At 36.4% G+C, this 21,451-nt stretch overlaps 1 protein-coding gene across 1 annotated transcript in view; it reads right to left on the reverse strand.

Moving 5' to 3' along the window:
• The window catches only part of LOC148675270 (L-gulonolactone oxidase-like), a 103,078-nt gene that overhangs the window by 63,781 nt on the left and 17,846 nt on the right, over positions 1 to 21,451 (reverse strand). The window contains exons 5-6 of the mRNA XM_088626413.1: positions 4,639 to 4,729; positions 744 to 929 (exon numbers count right to left, since the gene is read on the reverse strand). Coding sequence (XP_088482539.1) covers positions 744 to 929; positions 4,639 to 4,729 — 277 coding nt within the window. The remainder of the gene's footprint in view (positions 1 to 743; positions 930 to 4,638; positions 4,730 to 21,451) is intronic.

The raw sequence follows: 21,451 nt of genomic DNA on the forward strand, positions 1-21,451 counted from the left end.
CCAAAGCTGTGGTAATGAACAAAGAACTCATTTGCATTTAATTATGCTAACTGCTCAGGTATATTGTTGGAAAAGCTTTACAATTTGGGGGTTATGACTATTGTGCTTATTGACTAACCCGCTCAGCCCATTTTCTGTGTCTATTGTCCCTAAGTCTAACAATATACTGTATTTCTACAAAGCATAGATGCATTTGTATTTATATTTGTCAGCCTTATAGGTTAAAATCATGGAATAGATGAAAAAAACTATCTATGGACTTAACCAACAAATGAATTCTGAATCAATGGCACTGACATAGTAGCTAAGGAATGAATGAGGATTTGATTTCCTGTTTTTAGTCATAAGCCTTCATGAAATGGAGGATTACTAGCATCTTATCTTTTCATCCAACATCAGAAATTCAATGAAAGTTTGAGTCATGATTAAGGATAATGAAAACATAGTGGCAAATGTCATTCAATTTGTGAAATGGTTGGAATGTTACAAACCTGGCTTTTTTCCCCCAGATAATGCCCCTAACAAAGTAAGCCAGTGTGTAAACACAGTGTCATTAGGGTCTTCTATATTTCAGGTTACATCCTGAGTAGTCTATTAAACAAGTCAATTAAGAACAACTATGTAATTATAACAGTCCTCAGGTGAAATAAAAACACCTTCAGAAACTGACTTTGATACCCCTGATGCACCGATATTTTCACATACAAAATGTAAGAGAACAACCTGTGTCCACCAAGACTAACCTCTGTGAGTGTGGAGGGGAACTGGCGCTCATGAAGTCGAAAGGCAGGTTGGCACTGGAAGGTGATGGTGATGATGACTCCCAGGCAGCCCAGGTGAAGCCTAGCAGCCTGAAAGATGTCTTCATTCACTGACTCTGAGCAGTGCAGTACCTCTCCACTGGCAGTCATCAGGCTCAGACGCACGACCTGAGGGACACATCAGAGCTTCATCACGCATCGACATTTGCTTTCAGAGTATTGATCAAATGCTTGTCTCATTCACCCGCTTTTTCATTTTCTCCTCTATTTCTCGTGCTGTTCTAGAACATGACAAAGTCTACAAACACTTGAAATATCAAATATAACTAACAATATCTTAACTAAAAAAAACATTATGCTCTTAAAACACTTGCATGAAGTCCTTTATTTAAGTGCTTTCCTTTCCCAACTTTTACTTTTGCTTCTTTGGCAGCTTTCCACTAGTGATGATACCGGTGTTTCATCTACAGAGATTTGTGCCTGTGTTGTGTTCCAAGACAGGTGTTTCGAGAACTAAGTGCTAATTATGATCTTTTAATTTATGAGGTACAGTGCAGGCAAGAATAAACAAGGAAACAAAAAAATGAGTACATACAAACTTTGCGCCTTCACTCAAATCAACAAAATGATTCACACAATACTCCTCAAAGCCAATCAGTCATACTAAAGCTCTGTGAGACAGCTTATACTCCTCTTTGAAAAAACAGGACCAACCATTATTCACACACCTGCAAACTCTTTTTAAATCTAGGCTTCCAACCATGCACTTTAACACAGACCAACAAAATTAGTAAAGACAGTATGCAGGGGTAAATACACACAACACAAATAAACAAAGTGAGAGAGAGCACATAACACTAACACAAAAACAAAATCTTGTACTAGCCAGAAGCAATTAGACAGTCACACACACTGGGTGGATGTAGCTATTCACAACTGTGTGTGTACAATTGTTTTGTGCCTGTGCATGTCAGGTAATAAGAGCTGAGCTGATGGTGTCCTTTGTTTTCTTGCTCAAACATCATGTTTGCTGAGGAGATTGACATGAGATTCAGGAATCAATTTGCATTTTGCCTGTAACATGGTGTGTTGCGTTACGTAATTCACTGGTCAAAGACCATCGATATGTGGCAGTTGTGGTGCATTAGATGTTAGTGAAACAATTGCTTAATTTAATCGGTTTCTCTATTGTGCATGTTTAAATCTGCTTAATATGGAATATAAATATGGAATATATAAATTTTACAACTAAAAGGAAATTGTGCTAAAAATTGAAGTATAACATAACATATACAGTATCTAATGTACCTAATGTAATGCAAATTTCAGCAACAAGTAAGCAGGAAACAATTTAAATTTTGATTACGAAACATATTTCACAATTAATGTACTGTAGCAGCTTTTAAACCATACTGTATCATACTGTTTATACAGTATATTTATACAGTATACAATCACACTGTGGTTCTTGGTAGTGTTCTCTACTGTTTCGGTACATCTGTGGATATGACATCATGTGATTCATGTGGAATGTCGGGAGACGAGACCCAGCAGGTGTTTTTTTTATTATACTATGAATCGTCCAAGGTTTTGAAATGATAAAATAATCAAATTTTTGTTGAGTTTGCACGAAAGAAAGTGGTACCCTATGAGAAGTGGCGTACTGCTTGCAAAGTAGCTGATTTTAAAAAACTTAAAGAGCTTATTTTTGCTTGAAGAACTTAAAATTTGTCAGCCTGACAGTTCTGTAGCTTATTTCAATGAGCAGGAAGTTACATTACCTTGCTCTTACAAATCAAAATGATTTGATATTATCTAGCCATTTCCAAATATATGAATTTTAGAACTAATGTAAACCATTTACACTGTACTATAAATATAAATATGTACATATCATTTTGGAAGAAAAAAGAAAAAAAAAGCTCATCACCGAACATGATCTTGTAAAGGTGTAGCAGAGCTACAGACATTTAGAAAAAAATACATTCTTAATAACATAAGTGACAACTAGTACCAGAATGCACAAATGACTAGATGGCCTGAAAAACATTTGTCCTTTCCTTCTCTGGCATTTGCACAACCTCTGAATAGACTTTCATGTCAAGATCAAGTTTTTTCAGGAGGAAAATATTTCTTCCTTTCATGAAGAACAAGTGAATGTAACCTCCGAAATGATAGGCACATATTCACATTTATAAATCATTTACAGTTGCCTTCAAGAATTCAAATGTTTTGGAAAACAAACCTACTGTATATATTATTTGGAGTCTTGACAAGCAATTTTAAAAGGTATTTTAAATTATACTGATACAGTACTTGTGTATGATCCCTTTAAGTTAGACTATTTTAAAAGACTGTTTTGATGGATCTTTGTGAACCACATATAAATATGAAGTTAACAACAGCTTTTCTCTTCAATTAATGTCCAAGAATTTTCTCAACAGCAGATCAGAAGTAAAGACTGTTGTGACCCTCTTCCTACATAAAAATAAGAAAACACTAGGAACTGTGTAATTTGCTGTTTGGGGTGCATAACATGGGCAATGGATATTGACTGGATCAAGTAGGATTCGTTGTCTGTTGACCACATTTGCAGAACATTTTCTGTAACATCACAAAACTATATTACCATTTTCAGTTTAACCAATTCTGCAAATTTCTAAAACAATCAATGTATCACACTGTTCGCAAAATAAAGCTGTCATCACATATTATACGTGGAATAACAGTAATTCAGGATTTACTGAACTTTTTACTTCTTGATTAACAGACTTGATATTAAGTGGATGTGCCTTTTAAGAAAAAGAGCAGGGCTAAACAACAACCAAATCCCCTCCAGATTATTTTAATAGCATTAATTTCCTTGGTCCAGATGCTGCTGTCATGTTAGTACACGCTTATTAAATAATGTGCTCAGGCACCTACTTAGATCAATTATTTGATGAGCCTGAGTTCTGTTTAACTGGGCAGCTTGTCAGGTTGCAGATTCCCATTGGTTTTTTATCTGTGAAATCTAGCACTTAACTCTCGGAACACCTGTCTTGGAACACAACACTAAACAGGCACAAACCTCTGCAGATGAGACACCTGTGTCATCATTACTGGGACAATGCCAAGCAGTAAAAGGAAAAAGGAGAAGTCTTTACTAACCCAACCAAAAAATATAAAAATGTTGTTCATTGCTTTGCGATGTTTCCCACATCAAAATAGGAAGAGCTGATAAGCTACCTCTTATACTATGATTAATTAAGATCATGTATGTGTTTTAATTATGAGTTTATCTTCTCTCATGAATAAATATTTACTGTATTTTCTGTATAATCCCAAAGTAAATTAATTTAACTGTTTAAAATAAAAGTTAAAATCCCAGGAAGGGTTTCCAATATTTTATTTTCACATAGACCTTTGCCTACTGCATATTTTATATTTTTTCACAGTAGAAGTAAGGAAATATAAATATGGTCTGAATACAATATATTGAGCAGCACAGACAATTGAAGATTTCCATTATTATTTAATTTAAAAAAATACCACAGCCAGAGGAAAGCTCCACCTTGGTTTGAATGTGTTTCTTCAAAATATCACCTTAAAGTGTGCTCAATAGTTTCTGTAATACCTTTTTATCTACTACAATGCCAGCCTTCTAAAGAGGAAATACTCTATGGAGCCAGAAAAGAGTAGATCAAGCATGTTGATGTTTTTTTCTCCTTTCTAGATAATACGTATAGACAGACTGAATAATCATTTCCTCCAGAGATCTGGCTTTGAAAGACTGCTAAAAGCAAACTACCGCGAGGAACACAATAAGACATTATGTTTCCTCTGACAGACCTGCTTCTTGCTTAAAGGAGAATAAAAAAACACGTTGTGATCTCACCTGCGTAGACAGAATGCCATGATCTACCCCTGTGTTGTGGGTACCAGTTCCAGTTACGCCAGCAGCAGACACCTCTGCCACGGCTCCTAAACTGATGAAACAGAGAGAAATGGGATAAAACGCTGTCTTCCTCAAAAGATTATCTGTGTGACTTCGCATGACCATTTTTCAGGATTTATGGCTGACAGTTCACAGTATTGGAATATGGCAATATTCTGTTTTTACTGATTTTTTAAAAAAAGTAGCTGAAAATATATTGAATTTGTGTTTCTAGTACTATAAATACAATTGCAATTAAATACTGAGAGTTTAATTATCATTTATAAAGCTATAACTGTTTTCTAATAATTGCTAAACTACTAAAATATCTTACATTCTTGTTAAGGGACACATATTAAGGGCTAGGAAATGTCCTGTATACTTTCAAACTGTGTCCAGGTATGGATATTTCAAATTGTTCTTCTCTGTGGCATAGAATTATTTTTTACATTACTTTTTTTTAAATCACATGTAATTAGTATGTGGTGTAAGTATTCTATACTGTACACTATATTCCAAATAGAAATGCTTTATGGGTATTTTTGTATTCTCCAACTGAAAATATCATGTAAATCAGATTCTTTGATAGCAGTATTACAGCAAGTCTATGGAAATAACCCACCTTTGGGTTCCAGGTTTGCAGGATTTCCCTTAAGTCCTTTACTTGCCTGATGTACATCAAATCAGAGAGAGTATTACTTTTAAGTTGAACAATGGTGTGTGTGTATTATTTTCCTGCCACTTCTAACTGATGATAAGTACAATTCTTTTGGACTACCCAGCAAATTTTTAGTTTTTTTTTTCCTCTAAATTTTGGAAATACCAATTAGTTTTCCCACACAGTTGTTTACTGTATGAAATATTATTAAGAAGCAAAAATTATTTCTCCTCCCAGTTGTGTATAAAATGACTCTGCTGCACCACTATGCTCCTGCTTAGGAGTGTCTGTGCAGACTTTCCCCTCTAGTGCATTTGCTCCTGCAGTGCCATAAGCCAGTTGTTGCACTACACACTTCACAACACTGACAGGAGGAGTGGTGTTTCTCTCAGTTACATCACTGCAAGCAGTTACAGTTCTGTTACAAAGCCAAGCAAGCCCTGGCCACCCATTCCTGCCTTAACGCAAAGTTGGATACTCACCACTTTGTGTAGTACTGCAGTTCTCTTACAAGACAAAAATGTAAAGGACATCAAAAAAGTATTTAATTGATGGTTTTATTAGCAAAGCAGGCAACTATTCATATCTATCTAAACATGTTAAGATTTCTAAGCCTTGCATTGAACCATATCCCAGTGAAAAATGCCTGGTTATTATTGGGAAAGTATTAATTGAAAATGCATGACATCATAAGTCCATATGTGCACAGACTGGCTGAAAAATTTGGTTTCCAGCAGCATGAATTACCAGCAGCTGTCAAGGGAGGGTGGAGAACCTGTTTAAACAGCTGGTTAGGTTATTTCACACACCTATAATCCCAAGTGTAAAGATTCTATCAGTGGACTATTGCAAATAGTTGACTGAGTCCAGGTTGAGCCCTGTTACCTGGTATTGCAGTTAGAGTCTAGCAATGGAGGATCAACAAACCACGTGTCACGATGGTCATCCCTCCTCTAGAGGGCGCTCCGACCCTTTAGTATTTTAGTGCCCCTTGTTCCCCATATATTATTTAAACCTCATGCCTCTGAAGCTCAGGGATCTAAACTGGAAGACGGAGGCCCAGAGGTCTGGAGGCCCACCTAGCATCTACAGTAGTTGCCTCACATCCGCGGCTTGAGGGCAGAGGCTTCAGAACTGCGTCCTGACCAGCTGAGTACGGGGCTTGGACTGCCTGGCCTCGTTACCCTTCTTTTAAACTTTCTTGTTTCTGCTTCCATGTCCCCATTCCCTGTTTTTATTTGTGTCTTGTCTTGGATGGATCTCCTGGTTTTGGATGGACTGCGCCCCGGTTTTCCTATTTGGACTGTTTTGGACTCATTTGTGCGCGATCCCCCCATGCACCTGGATCACTATCAGCACCGCCCCCTGTTCGCCATCCCTTCCGTTCCTCCCTGTATTTTCCCTGTAGCTCTTCTCCAGTCTCTTCCAGATTATACCGTCTGCACAGGGTCCTAAACTACGCACTTCACGGGAGTCACCGGCTCCCGTTACACCGCTTCAACTTCACATTGCAATGTTCCTGGCAACAACACTCCCAGATTGGGAAAATATTCCCTTTGATCTGTCACATTACTTCATTAATGTAGTTTACTGACGAACCATTTAGCGTTCACACTTTTCTTTTTTTCCCACACATACAGTATATTGTCATTGTGTCAGAATTGTTTTGGCATTTCAAACTCAGGAGGATATATGTAAACTCTGCCATCTTCTACAGACATACTGTAGCACAGCCTCTCATATTATACTCAAAACAGGTTACTGATTAGAAACATAAATGTGGCTTGCATTCACAAACGTACACTGTATACAGTATGTAAAGAATGTTGCTGAAGTAAACTTGTATTTTTTCATAGAAATTGAAAACTAAGTTGAATACATTCCAGTAGATTTAAGATACAAAGGCATAAACAAAAAAAAAGCTTAGTATTTCCTCTCCAACAAATGTGAGAATGTACTGTAGCAGAAAGCTACAGTGTTTGTAATAAAGGCTATTCTGAAGCAGATCTGGCAGCTTATGAAAGGTGTTCTGCAAAGTCTGTGGCCATGCCCATAAAACATGTTGGTAACAGGCTACTGAAGGAGAAATAACATGAAATATCACGTTACTTTTTTGTTGTTAAGTGTCAAATTAACTGTTATTTCTGTTATGTTTTACGTTCCAAATTTCGTCGAAACCTAACAAATCTTATTTTAAGACATCACCTGTTAAAGTTTATTGAGGGTGCATATTTTTTTGAAAAGTGTTTTATTCCTGATGGTTTTGTTAATGTGTTCATAGCAAACCGAAATTTGAGGCATATGGGACAATATAATGTTGAAAACATAAAAGGCTGGATTCAATGTAATGCCCCAATTATAAGGCTTAAATTCCATGTTGTACTTTCTACTGATTTTGAGATAAACCAGAACTCAACCTGAAGTTAGAAGTTACAAATTACAACCCTGTTTCAGTCTTTTAGTTTTACCACCTAACATATCTTACATAACGTGTTTCACTATTAGAATAAAGACATAGTTTTAATTTAATTAATATTCGTGCCCTGAGTATGTGGATCACTGGGAATCAGATATGCTTTTATATAAAAAGTAAATATAATTGTCTTTAATAGATGATTCATAAATTTAATTTCTATAATATATGGAAATATAGAGCTGTCACATCCGACATCCCTCCCTAGAGGGCGATCCACTACTCCTGTTATTGTTCCTGTGATTAAGCTTCCCAGGTGTACCTTCTTAGGTGTATTATTTAAAGACCAGCTCCTCCAGTCCTCGGGGCTCATCATTAGGGTAACGATGTCGCGAGGCCCGACTAGCACCAGGAAACCCTACATCCGTCTCCTGAGGGCATAGGCCTCATCCCCGACACCTCCCGCTTCCTGAGCCCGGGGTCTGGAGGATCTCACCCTGTCACCCTTGGACCTCCGTGTTTTGTCTGTTCGTGTTTTCCCCCTTCCCTGGGATTTTAACCTTGTCGCTTCCCAGGATGGATGCCCTGACCTGCCTTTGGACCCATTTGGATTTGGATGCCGTTCTTTGTCTCCCCTCTTCACTGTCTCACGGATTGTCACTATTATTTTGTGCACTATTAAACCCCTGTGTGTTTTCTTCTACCACGCCTCCTGTTTTCTCCAGCTCTTACCGCATCGCATAGGGTCTACTACAAGACCTGACACGGATCTCAGTCCGTGGCCGTAACAAGAGCACGATTAGAGAAGCCATAGCACAGATATATACAAGTGACAAAACGTTCTTCTTGAGCTTCTTTTTGATTAATAGGAGTGCAAGAACCCATGACTGCTGTGTAGAGGCTCAGCCAAGTTTATGATATTATTGCAAAACTCAGTCTGTGTTATCTAATCGAAACTCTATCACAGCAGCTAGTATTTATCACATCTGATCTCTGATGTTATGTCTCAGCTTTGGGGATTTAACAAATTCCAAATACAAGAGCTGTCACAAATCATTACTAATACATTTCAACATCTCTCTAGAAATCTGTTAACGTGGGGATATATTTAATCTCCAATTACTGAAAGACTAGCACCTCATATTTGCAGATGTGTTTTTTTTTACTACAAAGGGAGAAAACCTATCATAGTCAAGCGTAGGCAGATGAAAAAACTAAGCTGAGCATATCCTGCAGATTTTAAATTACTAGGCATTGAGTAAACGTCCTGTCTCCCACATGTACAACAATTTACTATTTTTGTAGGCTATTATATTTGCTCTCATAGTTTCACTAATTCCACTCCACTAACAATTCCAAGAAAATGATAAGCCTGAAAATTAATAAAAGGTTGTGTTATTATAAATCATTTTCTTAATGTAGAAAATTCTACATTTAAAAATGTATAAACATGGTACAACAGAATGTTTTATGAAAAAAAGTGAAGTAAAGTTTGTGGCTAAAAACAATGTCAACAAAAAAGAAATTTGAAAGAAGCGCTTTGTACATGACATACTTTTTAATATTAATGACAAAATCTATATCAGATGAAGGCTGATTGATGAAGAGCTTCAGAATCTCAAAATGACACTGATCGCATTCATCTGTTCTTGATGAAGTCTTTTGTTGGCAAGTGGAATTCAAGATTTTCAGTCTTCTCTTCAACACAAGATGAATATAGACAAAAGATATACATTAGTTAACTGTACAAGATGTATTTTTTTCATCTAAGCATAAAATGCTTTGCAATTGAGTATTAAGTAGTGTATGATATAAATGCAACTTCTTCTAAGTTTGCATTTATGCCATATACTGTACACCATTGTCTTTGAGAACAAATCTAAAATTATCAACTATTACCACCAATGATACCTTTTTCTTGTACAGTTCTGAAAATTTAACCTTTGAATATTTTACCTATCTTGCATAAGTGTTCAATGTAGTTTGAGAGAGAGTGTCTAACTGATAATGTAATTTCAAGTTGTAACTGTTAGCATCTACTCTGCTCACATCTCTGGGTGCCATATCCCTTTCTTAGAGCAATTTTTCTTTCATGCATTGGGATACATAAATGTGTGCACCACACATGTTAAATCATAAAATTATAAGTTATACTGTTCTGGTCAGTATTTTTTCCAAGGGGATGCACACAGTGAAATGTCCATACAGTATGTCATCGAGTCTCATCCATACATGAGCCATATTTTATTTTAATCCTGTTTACTGTACCTTTCTACCTCTTAGTGCTTTGATCAAAATCCCACTGTACAATGATGTCTATGGAAAAAAGCAGCACCTCCTCTTGCTGCTAAATCAGACAGAAAGCACTGTAAAATGTCTTCCAGGAAGAACTGACTGATGATTGAGAGAGTTTTAGTGGTGCATGTTATTGGGAATGCTGGCCAAGACAAATCTATGCATTATCACAGATAGGACTTTGCCATTAATACCAAGGCAATGGAACTTACTACTTTTGTCAATGCTGTTAAAACAGACATACATTCAGACACAAGTCGTAAGTTTTCAGTTATTCACTGAACTTGGGAAGTTAATCACCGTTTTCAGTTACTTCACTCTCTGTGGCTAAGTCTCTGTACCTGTGGCTGGAAGGCTGCCGATTCAAATCCCGAGGCCAGCAGAGGAATCCTACTCCGTTGGGCTCCCTTAACCCCAGCTGCTCCAGGGGTGCTGTACAATGGTGATCCTGTGCTCTAACCCCAAGCTTCTCTCCCTGTCTGTGTGGCTGTGTGTCTCATGGAGAGCAAGGCGGGGTATGCAAAAATCCAAAAGTATTGTACATTTTTTTTTGCCTTTGTCTTCTCATGTCAGAGCTAATAATCAAAATATAGTAAAAGGCCTGTGCTGGACCTGCAGAACAACAGGCAGAGTAGCTAAGCATACAGTATTAGCAAATCTGTGTGAAACACTACATAATAATTTCTAATATTTAAACAACAAAAGTCCTTATCACTAGCTTCTACCAAAAAGCAAAAGAGATGTACTGTACTGCCATCAATTAATAGCTGCCCAAGCTTCCAGATGCATTTCACACTATTGTGCATCGCCATTTGTATTGGGGAAGTATCACATATTAAACTGAGAAGAACATTTTTAATTAAAATTCGTCATAAACCTACAGCATATTGCATGGAATGAACTGAGTATAAAAAGACAGCAGAATGTCCTGATTTGGGGCACAGGACACACACACTCATACTGTAGAGCAAGGGCTATCAGAAGAAAGGGCAATTTCTAATTCATGGAGAAGTATGAACTCTGGTCGGGGACTCTAGTCAGAAACTACCCTTTCCTTCCCACAAGCCCTGGGAGAAACACATCCCGCAGTCACCAAACAGCAGGCTGTATGTCTAGGAACAATGGATAGGGTATGGTCCAGGGTAAAGTAGGAGAGAAAGATCTGAATATTAGAAAGAGATTTTAAATTAATTGTGGATATTGTTGTTTTTATTAACCATGTACTGTACCTACTGTATATAAACTATAAACTAACAACATATAACAACAATGAATAACAATGTAAATATTAAAAAAATATTAAAGTTTTGACAATTAGCCATACTGTTTATGGTGCTGGAAACCAGCTATGAGAGCACTTGGGGAAGCATAGATATTTATATCAATAGTTATGCACAGAAGATGAATTTTGTATTGCTGGCCCCAGGGATCTGCCTTTTGACCTCCCCGGCACATCAGCATCCATAATCAGCATGATATTTTAAAAAAATAATAACCCCCCTCAGGTATCTACTAAAACAAATATCTTAAGACACTAGCTCTAAGGATCAGCTTTTCACCAGCTTCTGTGGCTGACTCATCAGCATCAGCTACAGCATCTTTGACTATTCCTTAGGTTTATCTGCATCCAACACAAAGTGTAACATTAGCAATTGCACAACACTTATGGAATCTAAGGTACAATCCTCACCTCATTATCTGTGTAATCATCTAACAGTGGATACTTAATTACACCACTAACGTCCTCTACATAATCTACAACAAACAAGGCCTGCACTATGCTGCGTGGCCATCAGTACTCAGTCCCATCCTCACTGTTAAGAAACAGGTGTTCTATCTTTTTGCCTAAAATATGTGCTGCACTAACAGAAACCAGTTCGAAATCCATGTAATCTTTCCCCAAATTGAATCATATCTTTCTAAATCCATCATATTTTATTTTAAAAATCCTGTCTTGTCTCATTTCAAACACTGTGCCCTTGTACCTCTTGCCTTTCACATCAAAATCAAGTCTAATTCTCTTACACAGTGTTCTGTATTTGTTAATAGTACAATTATTATTCTTTCCAAACCTTAGTTTTTCTACCTACATCTCTCGCCTTAACATGTTGCTTAACAGCCGACTTTGAAAACCGTGCCTTTTCTTCATAAACCAAATACTGATAGTGTCAAACACTAAGCTTTGTCTCCTCTTGATGTACCTGGCATTTCCTGTGGCCTACAGATGACACTTTTTAAGTAATTAAACAGTTGTTCTAGGCTATGCCTTTTTCCCTCCTCTGAAAAATGTAAAACTCCATTTTCATTTTTCATGCCTATGACAATTTTCCAAAATTTCAACTGTGCTGTTACTGCAGAACATTTTGTGTATGCATCTAAGTCCCTCAGTTACTCAATTATTACCTCTTCACTGTTCCAAAATCCCCCGTTCTTTCCTAACTCTATCATTAGTACTTATTTTGTCCTTACATCTCTTGCTTCCTTTTATACCTTTTTTCACCTTTCCTCCAGAAGTGTCTGCAACCTGGAATATTTTATTTTAACCATCCTTTTAGAAAAAAACACAGTCCTGTTCTTTAACTGACACACAATTGAAAGATTTAACTGAGCCTAGTTTTGTAAGCCAATGCAATATCTGTTCTCCTTAAACATACCCTCAACAGCTATTGCCATTGCTGTAGTGTTAACATCAAGTGAGTTGTCTAACATGCCAAAGTCCCTCTCACAGCTTACATTTGTCTTCAGTACAGATTCAAGCTTTCTATACATCTCCTCTGACACCTCATCATACCTGTCATATTCCAAAAGCTCTGCTGCCATCCTATAACACATCTTTACTAAACTAGTAAGGATCAGTTCCACAGCCCCCTTCCATATCCTCAGACTCAGGGCTTCTCTACTCTGTGACTTTCTGCAGAACAGGTCCAGAATGTTCCTCTATGTCAGTGAACATGCATACCTCTTACAGATCTACAACTGTCTGCTTGCCATTCCTTCAGTATACAAACTAACACGCTCTACCTTGCATTCATTTCTAAAACATGCTCTTCTTCCCAGAGCTCTCCACAGAGACTCTATTACTAACTTGCAAATAATTCCCAGTGCTCTGCATGCTGCAACAACTGACTTACACTCAAATCCTCAAACACTGCTTGTATTGATTTCTTTTCATCACGGATATCATGCATTAATTCCATCAATTCAGGATTCAAAAAATAAACTCCAGCTGCATTGTAGAACATCGGATTGTTTTGGTTTCCTTTAAAGGGCACCAGTGGGACAGGGTTAGATCTTCCCTTGCTCCACAAAGAAGATCTAAACTGTACTAGTTTGCCACTCTTCTCATACCCTCTTTCTTGGGTGGCTATGCACTTTCTCCAACTGTTCTGTGCATCCAGTCTAAACTAACACTGCCCACCCTTTCTCCACTAGAAATCATTGCTTCCTAAATAGACATTGTAACATTGGCCTAATGTGCTAGGCCATCGAGTAAAAGCAGAACACCTCATTGATAACACTGATCCTAGGCAAGATCTCAGTTCTGTATTTCACCGGGATTTCATTATTTTTTTCTGTACTTGCCCTGTTGCCAATTACATTTGCAATTTCTCAGAAAATGTCTTTCTCAAAATGAGCCACTTCTGAATCACTGCTTTCACTAACAACATATTGCACCATCTTCCTAACAGTGTCTAATATACACTGGGCTGAACCAGATGCCTGCTCTCTACATCCAAAATCCATCCTGCTATCACCCTGGAAATAAATGCCTGTAGTTTTGTATTTCTGACCATATTTAGTGATCTTGTCTGTACCAAGGGTTAAATTTCTTTCTTGCACACTTTATCCTTTAGATGTTGCAAACAAACTTGTACAGTATCCCTTCTAACAAGATATTTACAAAAGCTTTCCCTGGCAATCTATCTACCTAATTCCCTACTAATTTATCCAAAACTATTTTTTTTGTGAAGCCTTCTGTACTCTAAAACCCATGTTTACTACTGAATCTATTTAAGCCTCTATGATAGTATCTCTACGCTTTTTCATATGTGCTAATATTCTGACTATAAGTTCTGTCTCTCACTCCGTGTGCTAAATCTGCTTCAGAATTACCGCTTTCTGTGATTCCTTTTTTGTACATGTAAGCTTTTGCTATTGCTCCTATAATTCATCAATATGAATGGACAGGGGTCATTTTCCCAGTCTATAACTCAAAAGCCAAAGCTAAGTGAAAGACAGAGTCATATAGCCAACAAAAACCAGGCCCCAAAGTATTGTAGCTGATTGCCCTCTTACATTGGTTATACTGACTATTCACCAGCATTGCTAAGTTTACTGAGGTACATACTCTCTGAGCAGCTCCATGCTGGTTGCCCTCCTACAAACAATGACAACCACCACATTCATTAGTGCTCCATTTGTGGTGGTTCTGTTGAAATTAGCATTTGTGCTGTTTTAATTTTCAAGATATAGCACCTTCTCTTTTTGGGGGTGTGAAGTCATTTAGGCGACAGCACAGAAGAACCAAATCAGTCTCATTAGTACTCTGATTAATGCCATTTTGTGCCATGGAAAGCAGCATCCTCCCTGCTTTCGTTCTCAATATATAGTGCCTTATTGTTCATGTGACTACAAAAAAACTTTAGCGTTAGTAACATGCTCTGGATAGCTCATGCACCTAATTACTGAATGTGAGAATAACAACACCTGCAGTTTGCTTTCTCAGTCTATGTGGTGGGTATAGGGTGGATGTTTTGCGTGTGAATAACAGTATTTGTTGTGTGTTTGTGTGAATAGTAAAATTAAATTGGTCTCTAAAATATCTCAATATAACCACTTTACCCTTTAAAAAAGGGAAAATTAGGAAACAATTTAAAAAAAGGTTTTAACTAGTGTGTCATAATACTTCATAACTGTATCACTTTTTTATAAATATAGTAAAACGTACTATGAACTTACTTAATTTACTAATATTTCTTTACACTTGATGTAATTAAAAATGATCATTCTATTATTGCAATGAAGTATTGGGATATATCTCATTTGGAGCTGTGGTAGCAGCATTGAAACAACATCCTGTCTCAACAATGTAATCATTGTATTTAATGGAATTGTCACTAGTATGTATATAGTATGATTAGCACAGAAAAACACTAATGGGTTAATAAGCATATAATACTGTGCTGATTTGTGTGACAACCACATACAGCTGAGGTAATTTAAAGATTCATCCAACTTGCAGTTTTACAGAGTAGTGCTCTCCTGCATGAGATCATGCAAAAAAATAAGAAATCTATGAATCCATGACACTGTGGTGTCTACCATAGTATACTGTACCTACTAACACTTTCTGCTTTCTAGTTCGGTTCAGTTAATTTGTCCTACGCACAAGTGCGATGAAATGCTTATGAAATGCTAATGCTTCTAGATGGCTATATCAGTGTTTATATACTGTAAGTCTCACACCCAGGATTTCCTTTTGTGCCTCTCTCTATTGGTTTCCTGTTTGCTTTACATCTACAGTACTGTATATGTAGCAAACTCCCTAGCTCACTTTGTTCTGAAATATAGGGATGGTGAAAGAGTCTTTGATACAGTATACTTTGGGAATCTATCTCATGGAATTGATTAGAATTTGTGAGGAACATTCTTATATTTTGTTGTGTATTTTGAATACCTAGACTGTGTAGACTATACTATATGTTTTTGTATTTATATCTTTCTTAGGCCCCTGAATTTATCTGGGGTAAGATAAAGATACTTTTGGCTAATTTAAATTGTGGAAGTGAAGTGGTCTAAACTGAAGTGGTCAAAGAATTCTGTATATACAGTAGCAATAAAGAAAAAGACAAAAAAGGACAATAAAAATAAAAGAAGAGAAAAATAAACAAGAACATACAGGTTTATACAGATGGATTATTGGATGATCAGACATAGATCTTGGTAAAAAGGAAAGTTTTATGTTTGATTTTGAGGAGAGTCAAAGAATTTGCCTCTTGTAGAGTTAGTTGATGAAGGCCATTCCATAACAGTGGAGCAGAGGCAGAAAAGACAAGGTCATCAAAACTCTGATTTAGTTTTAGGTACAGTGAGAAGAGGACCAGTCTCAACTGAACAGAGGGAGGAAGTGTAAACATAGGAGAGGCCAAAGATGTATGTTGGAGCATTCAAGATGCTCAAACAACATGTATGTTTGCACATATTGACAATTGCTGAGTAGAGTTAGGGAGCTGGAGAAATCTAGCCTTGATGTTATAAATGCATGAATCAGGCACTCAGCATTGGATATTGATAGAACTTGCCTAATCTGAGCAATATCTCTAAGGTGAAAAAAAGATATCTCAAATCCAATTTTTCACATGAGGTTTAAAAGACAGGAGAGGATCAGGTGATTTCCTGTTCCTAACTATGGTAGATGTGTGAAAGGGGAATCCATCCAGCATAACTTTGAAACCCTTGAATGTTTTCAAGCCGGGATATGCTAGCCACCAATAAAATGTCTGCTTTCTCACTTGTAAGCTTCAGGGAATTTGATTTTGAACTGATGTTACACAAACAAGAGATAAGAAGTTTTAACATAAATCTGAATATCATCTGAATAACAGTGAAACAGAAGACCATGCTTGCATATATTTTGACTGAGAAGAAGCATGTAAATCATAAAAAGCAAAGCACATATTATTCAAACATTTAAAATGAGGCTCAGTGATTCTACGAAGATGTAACTCTGTTTACTCAAATAGAAAAAGTTTGTGATGAGGAAAACAGGTCTGCATTTCTGAAAAGTATAATTTGTAATAAAACAAAATATATTATTATTGTTTATTTAATTATCTTAATTGTTAGATCGCCCTGATTACAGTTAGTTATAGTCACTGACACAAATTCCGTTTTACATTCTGTTGCTGATTTCAAACTGAGAACAGATGGCATATTCTTAAACAAAGGGTTATGGGAGATTAGAACAAGCTTCTGAGTTAGGCTTTTGAAGGCAATGCCCTATCTTCTTTCAAGAAATCCAAAGAAAAAATAGCAACTAGCAAGCTAGATACAGTACATCGTCTTGCTTGTTACAATTTGTATTTTCTTACGTTATATATATGATTTTAGAATGACATTAAAAAAGAGAATTCATAAGTATTTTATTGGGTTCAACTAGTTATATCTTAACTTGAGATTCAATGGATAGTTTCATTTTTAAGACTGTAGAAATTGACTTAGAGTCTAGCAGCAGGGGTAAATTACAGCAACTAGGAAAAAAGACAAGGTTGTTATTTACACAATCATAAATCAGCCATTTCAAGGTAATGCTCTTTTGTGGTAGACTGCATAACAGTAACTCAAAATGATGAGTATTGAACTTGAATAATTGAATAAATCAACCTCAGTTAATCTGTTGCCATTTAACTGTGTGGTTTATCAAGTATTTTTATAGTATGAGACCAAGAGGAAGCTGTTCATATAAGTAACCCCTTCATTTTAAAGCTTGTGTTGGTGAATGAAATGAGTTACAGTATACACCAGCTAAATTCAAATGTTGAAATAAAGGCATACCCTATCAACATTTCTGCAACAGAACATCCATCTGGATAGATCAGCTCCAGACAGCAATTAACCCATACTTCAGGTCTATGAAAATGTAAGTCTTTGTACCAGCACTGCCGTCCAAATTACACTTCAATCTCAAATGGTAAATAGCTTAAAAAAAAAGCTTGTTCTCGCCTATTATTCAGCTTTTACTTTCCTGTCTCCTCTCGCTGTAATCCTTACCTCTCTGCTTTGTGGTTTCTAATTGAATATGGGAACTATAGAAAACACTGAAATAATTCAGTGTCTATCTATTGACATAAAGTAAGTATTGTATGTTGAGTTTTGTTAGTCACACGTTAAAAGCATGAAAATCCACTCCAAATCAATTCCATGTTGTGAATTAATATACCATGTATATACTGAAGCAAAGCTTCTTTAATCTATAGACAAATCGATGCCTTGTATGGATTTAAAAAAATTGTTTGACACTTATCCTTTTAATTTTTAACAGTTAGACTGTGATAAATAGGACATACTATTCCCATTTCTACTTGTAATCATACAGCTCTCCTAATTTATAGATCACATTTTTATTTTCTTCATAACATTAATATTAATTTCAGATACCAGTAATTATAACCTTTAATCAAAATCTAGCTAGAAATCACTCCAACAGCTTTCACACCGATTGATCAACAATGCTGAGAGCAGTGATACAGAATGATTCCATTACAGCTCTGCTGTAAAAGCAGCAACCTAATTAAATTAAACAGCCAGCTCTGGCCTTTTGACAGCAACATTGATATCACCAGTCTGAAATGCGCTAAGGTGCCTTTATTAACAAATGACTATTTTTCTTTAAAACCTGTTCTGTCTTTGTTAAGCCATGATTGTCCACAAATAATACTGCAGTTAGTATTAAAATAATACAGTATACACGAGTATTGTGACATTGTTCCAAACCACAGTTTTCTGAATTATTTGTAGCTTACTACTTATACTGTAAATCTAAATTATAGAAGATAAATTATTTGGCCTTCAGTAAGTTTTTTTAAAGGCTTAGAATTTTAATGATGTTATAGGTGTGGGAATTCTACAGTGAGACTCTCGAACACCAATAATTAGCTTCATACTGCTATATATCCCCAAACTCTGTTCAGGAAAAGCACAGTGAGAATATATTTTAACTATTTATTCTCCCTTTGGCACTATTAAAGTTTTAAAATTAGTATTTGAATTGTTCAGTTCCCACACTGAGACTGAGACTGAGGCCTGAATATCAATTATTTCTTTCGCTCTTAGCAGTGTAAAGTGGAGGTATTGACAAGATTGTCATACCAACACGGTATGCAGCTGAGCTGGCTTTTAGGATACTACTTACTTTATTTACATTTTTAATTTGTTTTAACTCAATAGTTTATTCTTATTTTATATTATGATGTTGTTTTGATGTATTATTCAAATTATTCAAAGGAAATTATCTACTTAAATTAAATCTTAAATTGTGTATTTGATGAAAGTGTCATCAAAATCTGTTTTTATCTGTGCATTTTGGTTAAACGCTACATGCAGTAATTGCAGCCTGGTGTCCAGTAGTAACTCTACTTGTCTAGAAATGAACGTTCGAACAGAAGCTGTGTCTGTGCGTGCTAGCTGCAAAGGAACAAGTAAAGGATAATTCCATGCATACTGTGTCACGCCCGACATCCCTCCCTAGAGGGCGCTCCACTGCTCTCATTATCGTTCGTGTCATTTAGCTCTCCAGGTGTACCTTTTTAGTGTTATTATTTAAAGACCAGCTCCTCCAGTCCTCGGGGCTCATCATTAGGGTAAGATGTCGCGAGGCCCGCCTAGCACCAGGAAACCCTACGTCCGTCTCCTGAGGGCATAGGCCTCATCCCCGACACCTCCCGTTTCCTGAGCCCGGGGTCTGGAGGATCTCGCCCCGTCACCCTTGGACCTCCATGTTTCGTTCGTCTGTGTGCTCCCCTCTCTCGGGGATTTTAACTTTGTCGCGTTCCAGGATGGATTTCCAGTTGATGGACTTTCGGATTGTGCTTTGACCTGCCCTTGGACTCGTTTGGATTTGGATGCCGTTTTGTCTTCCCCGTACACTGTCTCACGGACTGTCACTATTATTTTGTGCACTATTAAACCCCTCTGTGTTCCTTTTACCACGCCTCCTGTTTTCTCCAGCTCTTACCGCATCGCATAGGGTCTTCTACAATATCTGACACGGATTCCAGTCCGTGTCCGTTACATACTGTATATCACCTGAAGAAAGCTGATCAGTTGTGTTTTAATTTCACTCTATTTTTCTATGTGGAATAATCTTCATCTACTACAACTGACCATGCCTTTTGCACTGGAAAAGGAATTTGATCTTAAATATAATTTTTATTATTTTAATTCATTGTTAAAATGATATACTGAATCAGCACAACAGATTTTTAAAATTATATAAATAGAAACAGTTACATATTATAAAGCCTGTTACAAGCCTGTTATATGTTTGTACAACTCTGTTGTGTATACATGCAAATAAACCTTTTAAAATGATAATACATTCATAGTATATGTTTTGTATCCGAGTATCATTGTTTATCAATTATGCGTAACAAAATGCCTTTAAATAAGATATTTTGGAGTTATCCTAAATGATACTGTATGTCCACATACCGTATGTTTCTGATATATTACAACATTAAAATTATTTTAATAAATGAAATTGCACCTATTAAAAATTAAATGTATTTTCTGTCATGTATTCCAGGACATTATTGCATCTGAAATTCACACTATATTTTTCAAAAGCTTAGTAAATGTTTAAACATTACAAAATCCCTTTTATATGGGGGTTAATATGGTGGAGCATCATCTGTTCCAGAGTGATAGACACATGTTAGGTCTTAATGCAAAAAATCCCTGTATGGTTCACAAAAACAATCGGTCGTAATTGATGAACACTTTCATAACCACAACTGATCTGTCTCATTAGGTCCTCCTGAGTGCTTTAATGGGTCTTTAAATCCACTGAACTATTAAACAGAAAACGTGTAATGATAGTTTATCACTTTTTAAAGATCGTCTTAATGTTTATACAAACTGGCACTATACCTCTAGAAAAGCTGAGCTCACAAGTTATTTTTAATAAATAGGTGAGTGTAAATGAAATAAGTACTGTAAGGTCAATTTAAAATAAAAAGTGGGTCATTGCACCAACTTGCCTAGCAAGGAAATGTAAGCATTTTGATTTGTTCTTATTCTTGTAGGTTTTCTTAGCTTAGTGCAGCATCTGGCAACAACGTACATACACAAACTTATTTATGAAAACTAACAGACAAAAGCACAAAATACAAGGTTTACTAGTTACAAATATTTACAATACAAACGAGTACCTGGGACCGAGTTGATTTTATCTGCCAGGTGTTTACCCAGTTTTGAAATTTATTTAAATCCTTTTTTAATTTATTTTCCTTCTACAGTGTATGCTAATCTTCACTAAATTCATATCACTTGCAAATGTGAGTTGTTTACTAATTATACAGTGCCTTGCGAAAGTATTCGGCCCCCTTGAACTTTTCGACCTTTTGCCACATTTCAGGCTTCAAACATAAAGATATACATTTTTTATTTTATGTGAAGAATCACCAACAAGTGGGACACAATTGTGAAGTGGAACGAAATCTATTGGATTTTTGAAACTTTTTTAACTAATAAAAAAATGAAAAGTGGGGCGTGCAAAATTATTCGGCCCCTTTACTTTCAGTGCAGCAAACTCACTCCAGAAGTTCAGCGAGGATCTCTGAATGATCCAATGTTGTCCTAAATGACTGATGGTGATAAATAGAATCCACCTTTGTGTAATCAAGTCTCTG

The sequence above is a fragment of the Lepisosteus platostomus genome, chromosome 3, assembly GCF_059453375.1.
Source record: "Lepisosteus platostomus isolate fLepPlt1 chromosome 3, fLepPlt1.hap1, whole genome shotgun sequence".
Lineage (NCBI taxonomy): Eukaryota > Metazoa > Chordata > Actinopteri > Semionotiformes > Lepisosteidae > Lepisosteus > Lepisosteus platostomus.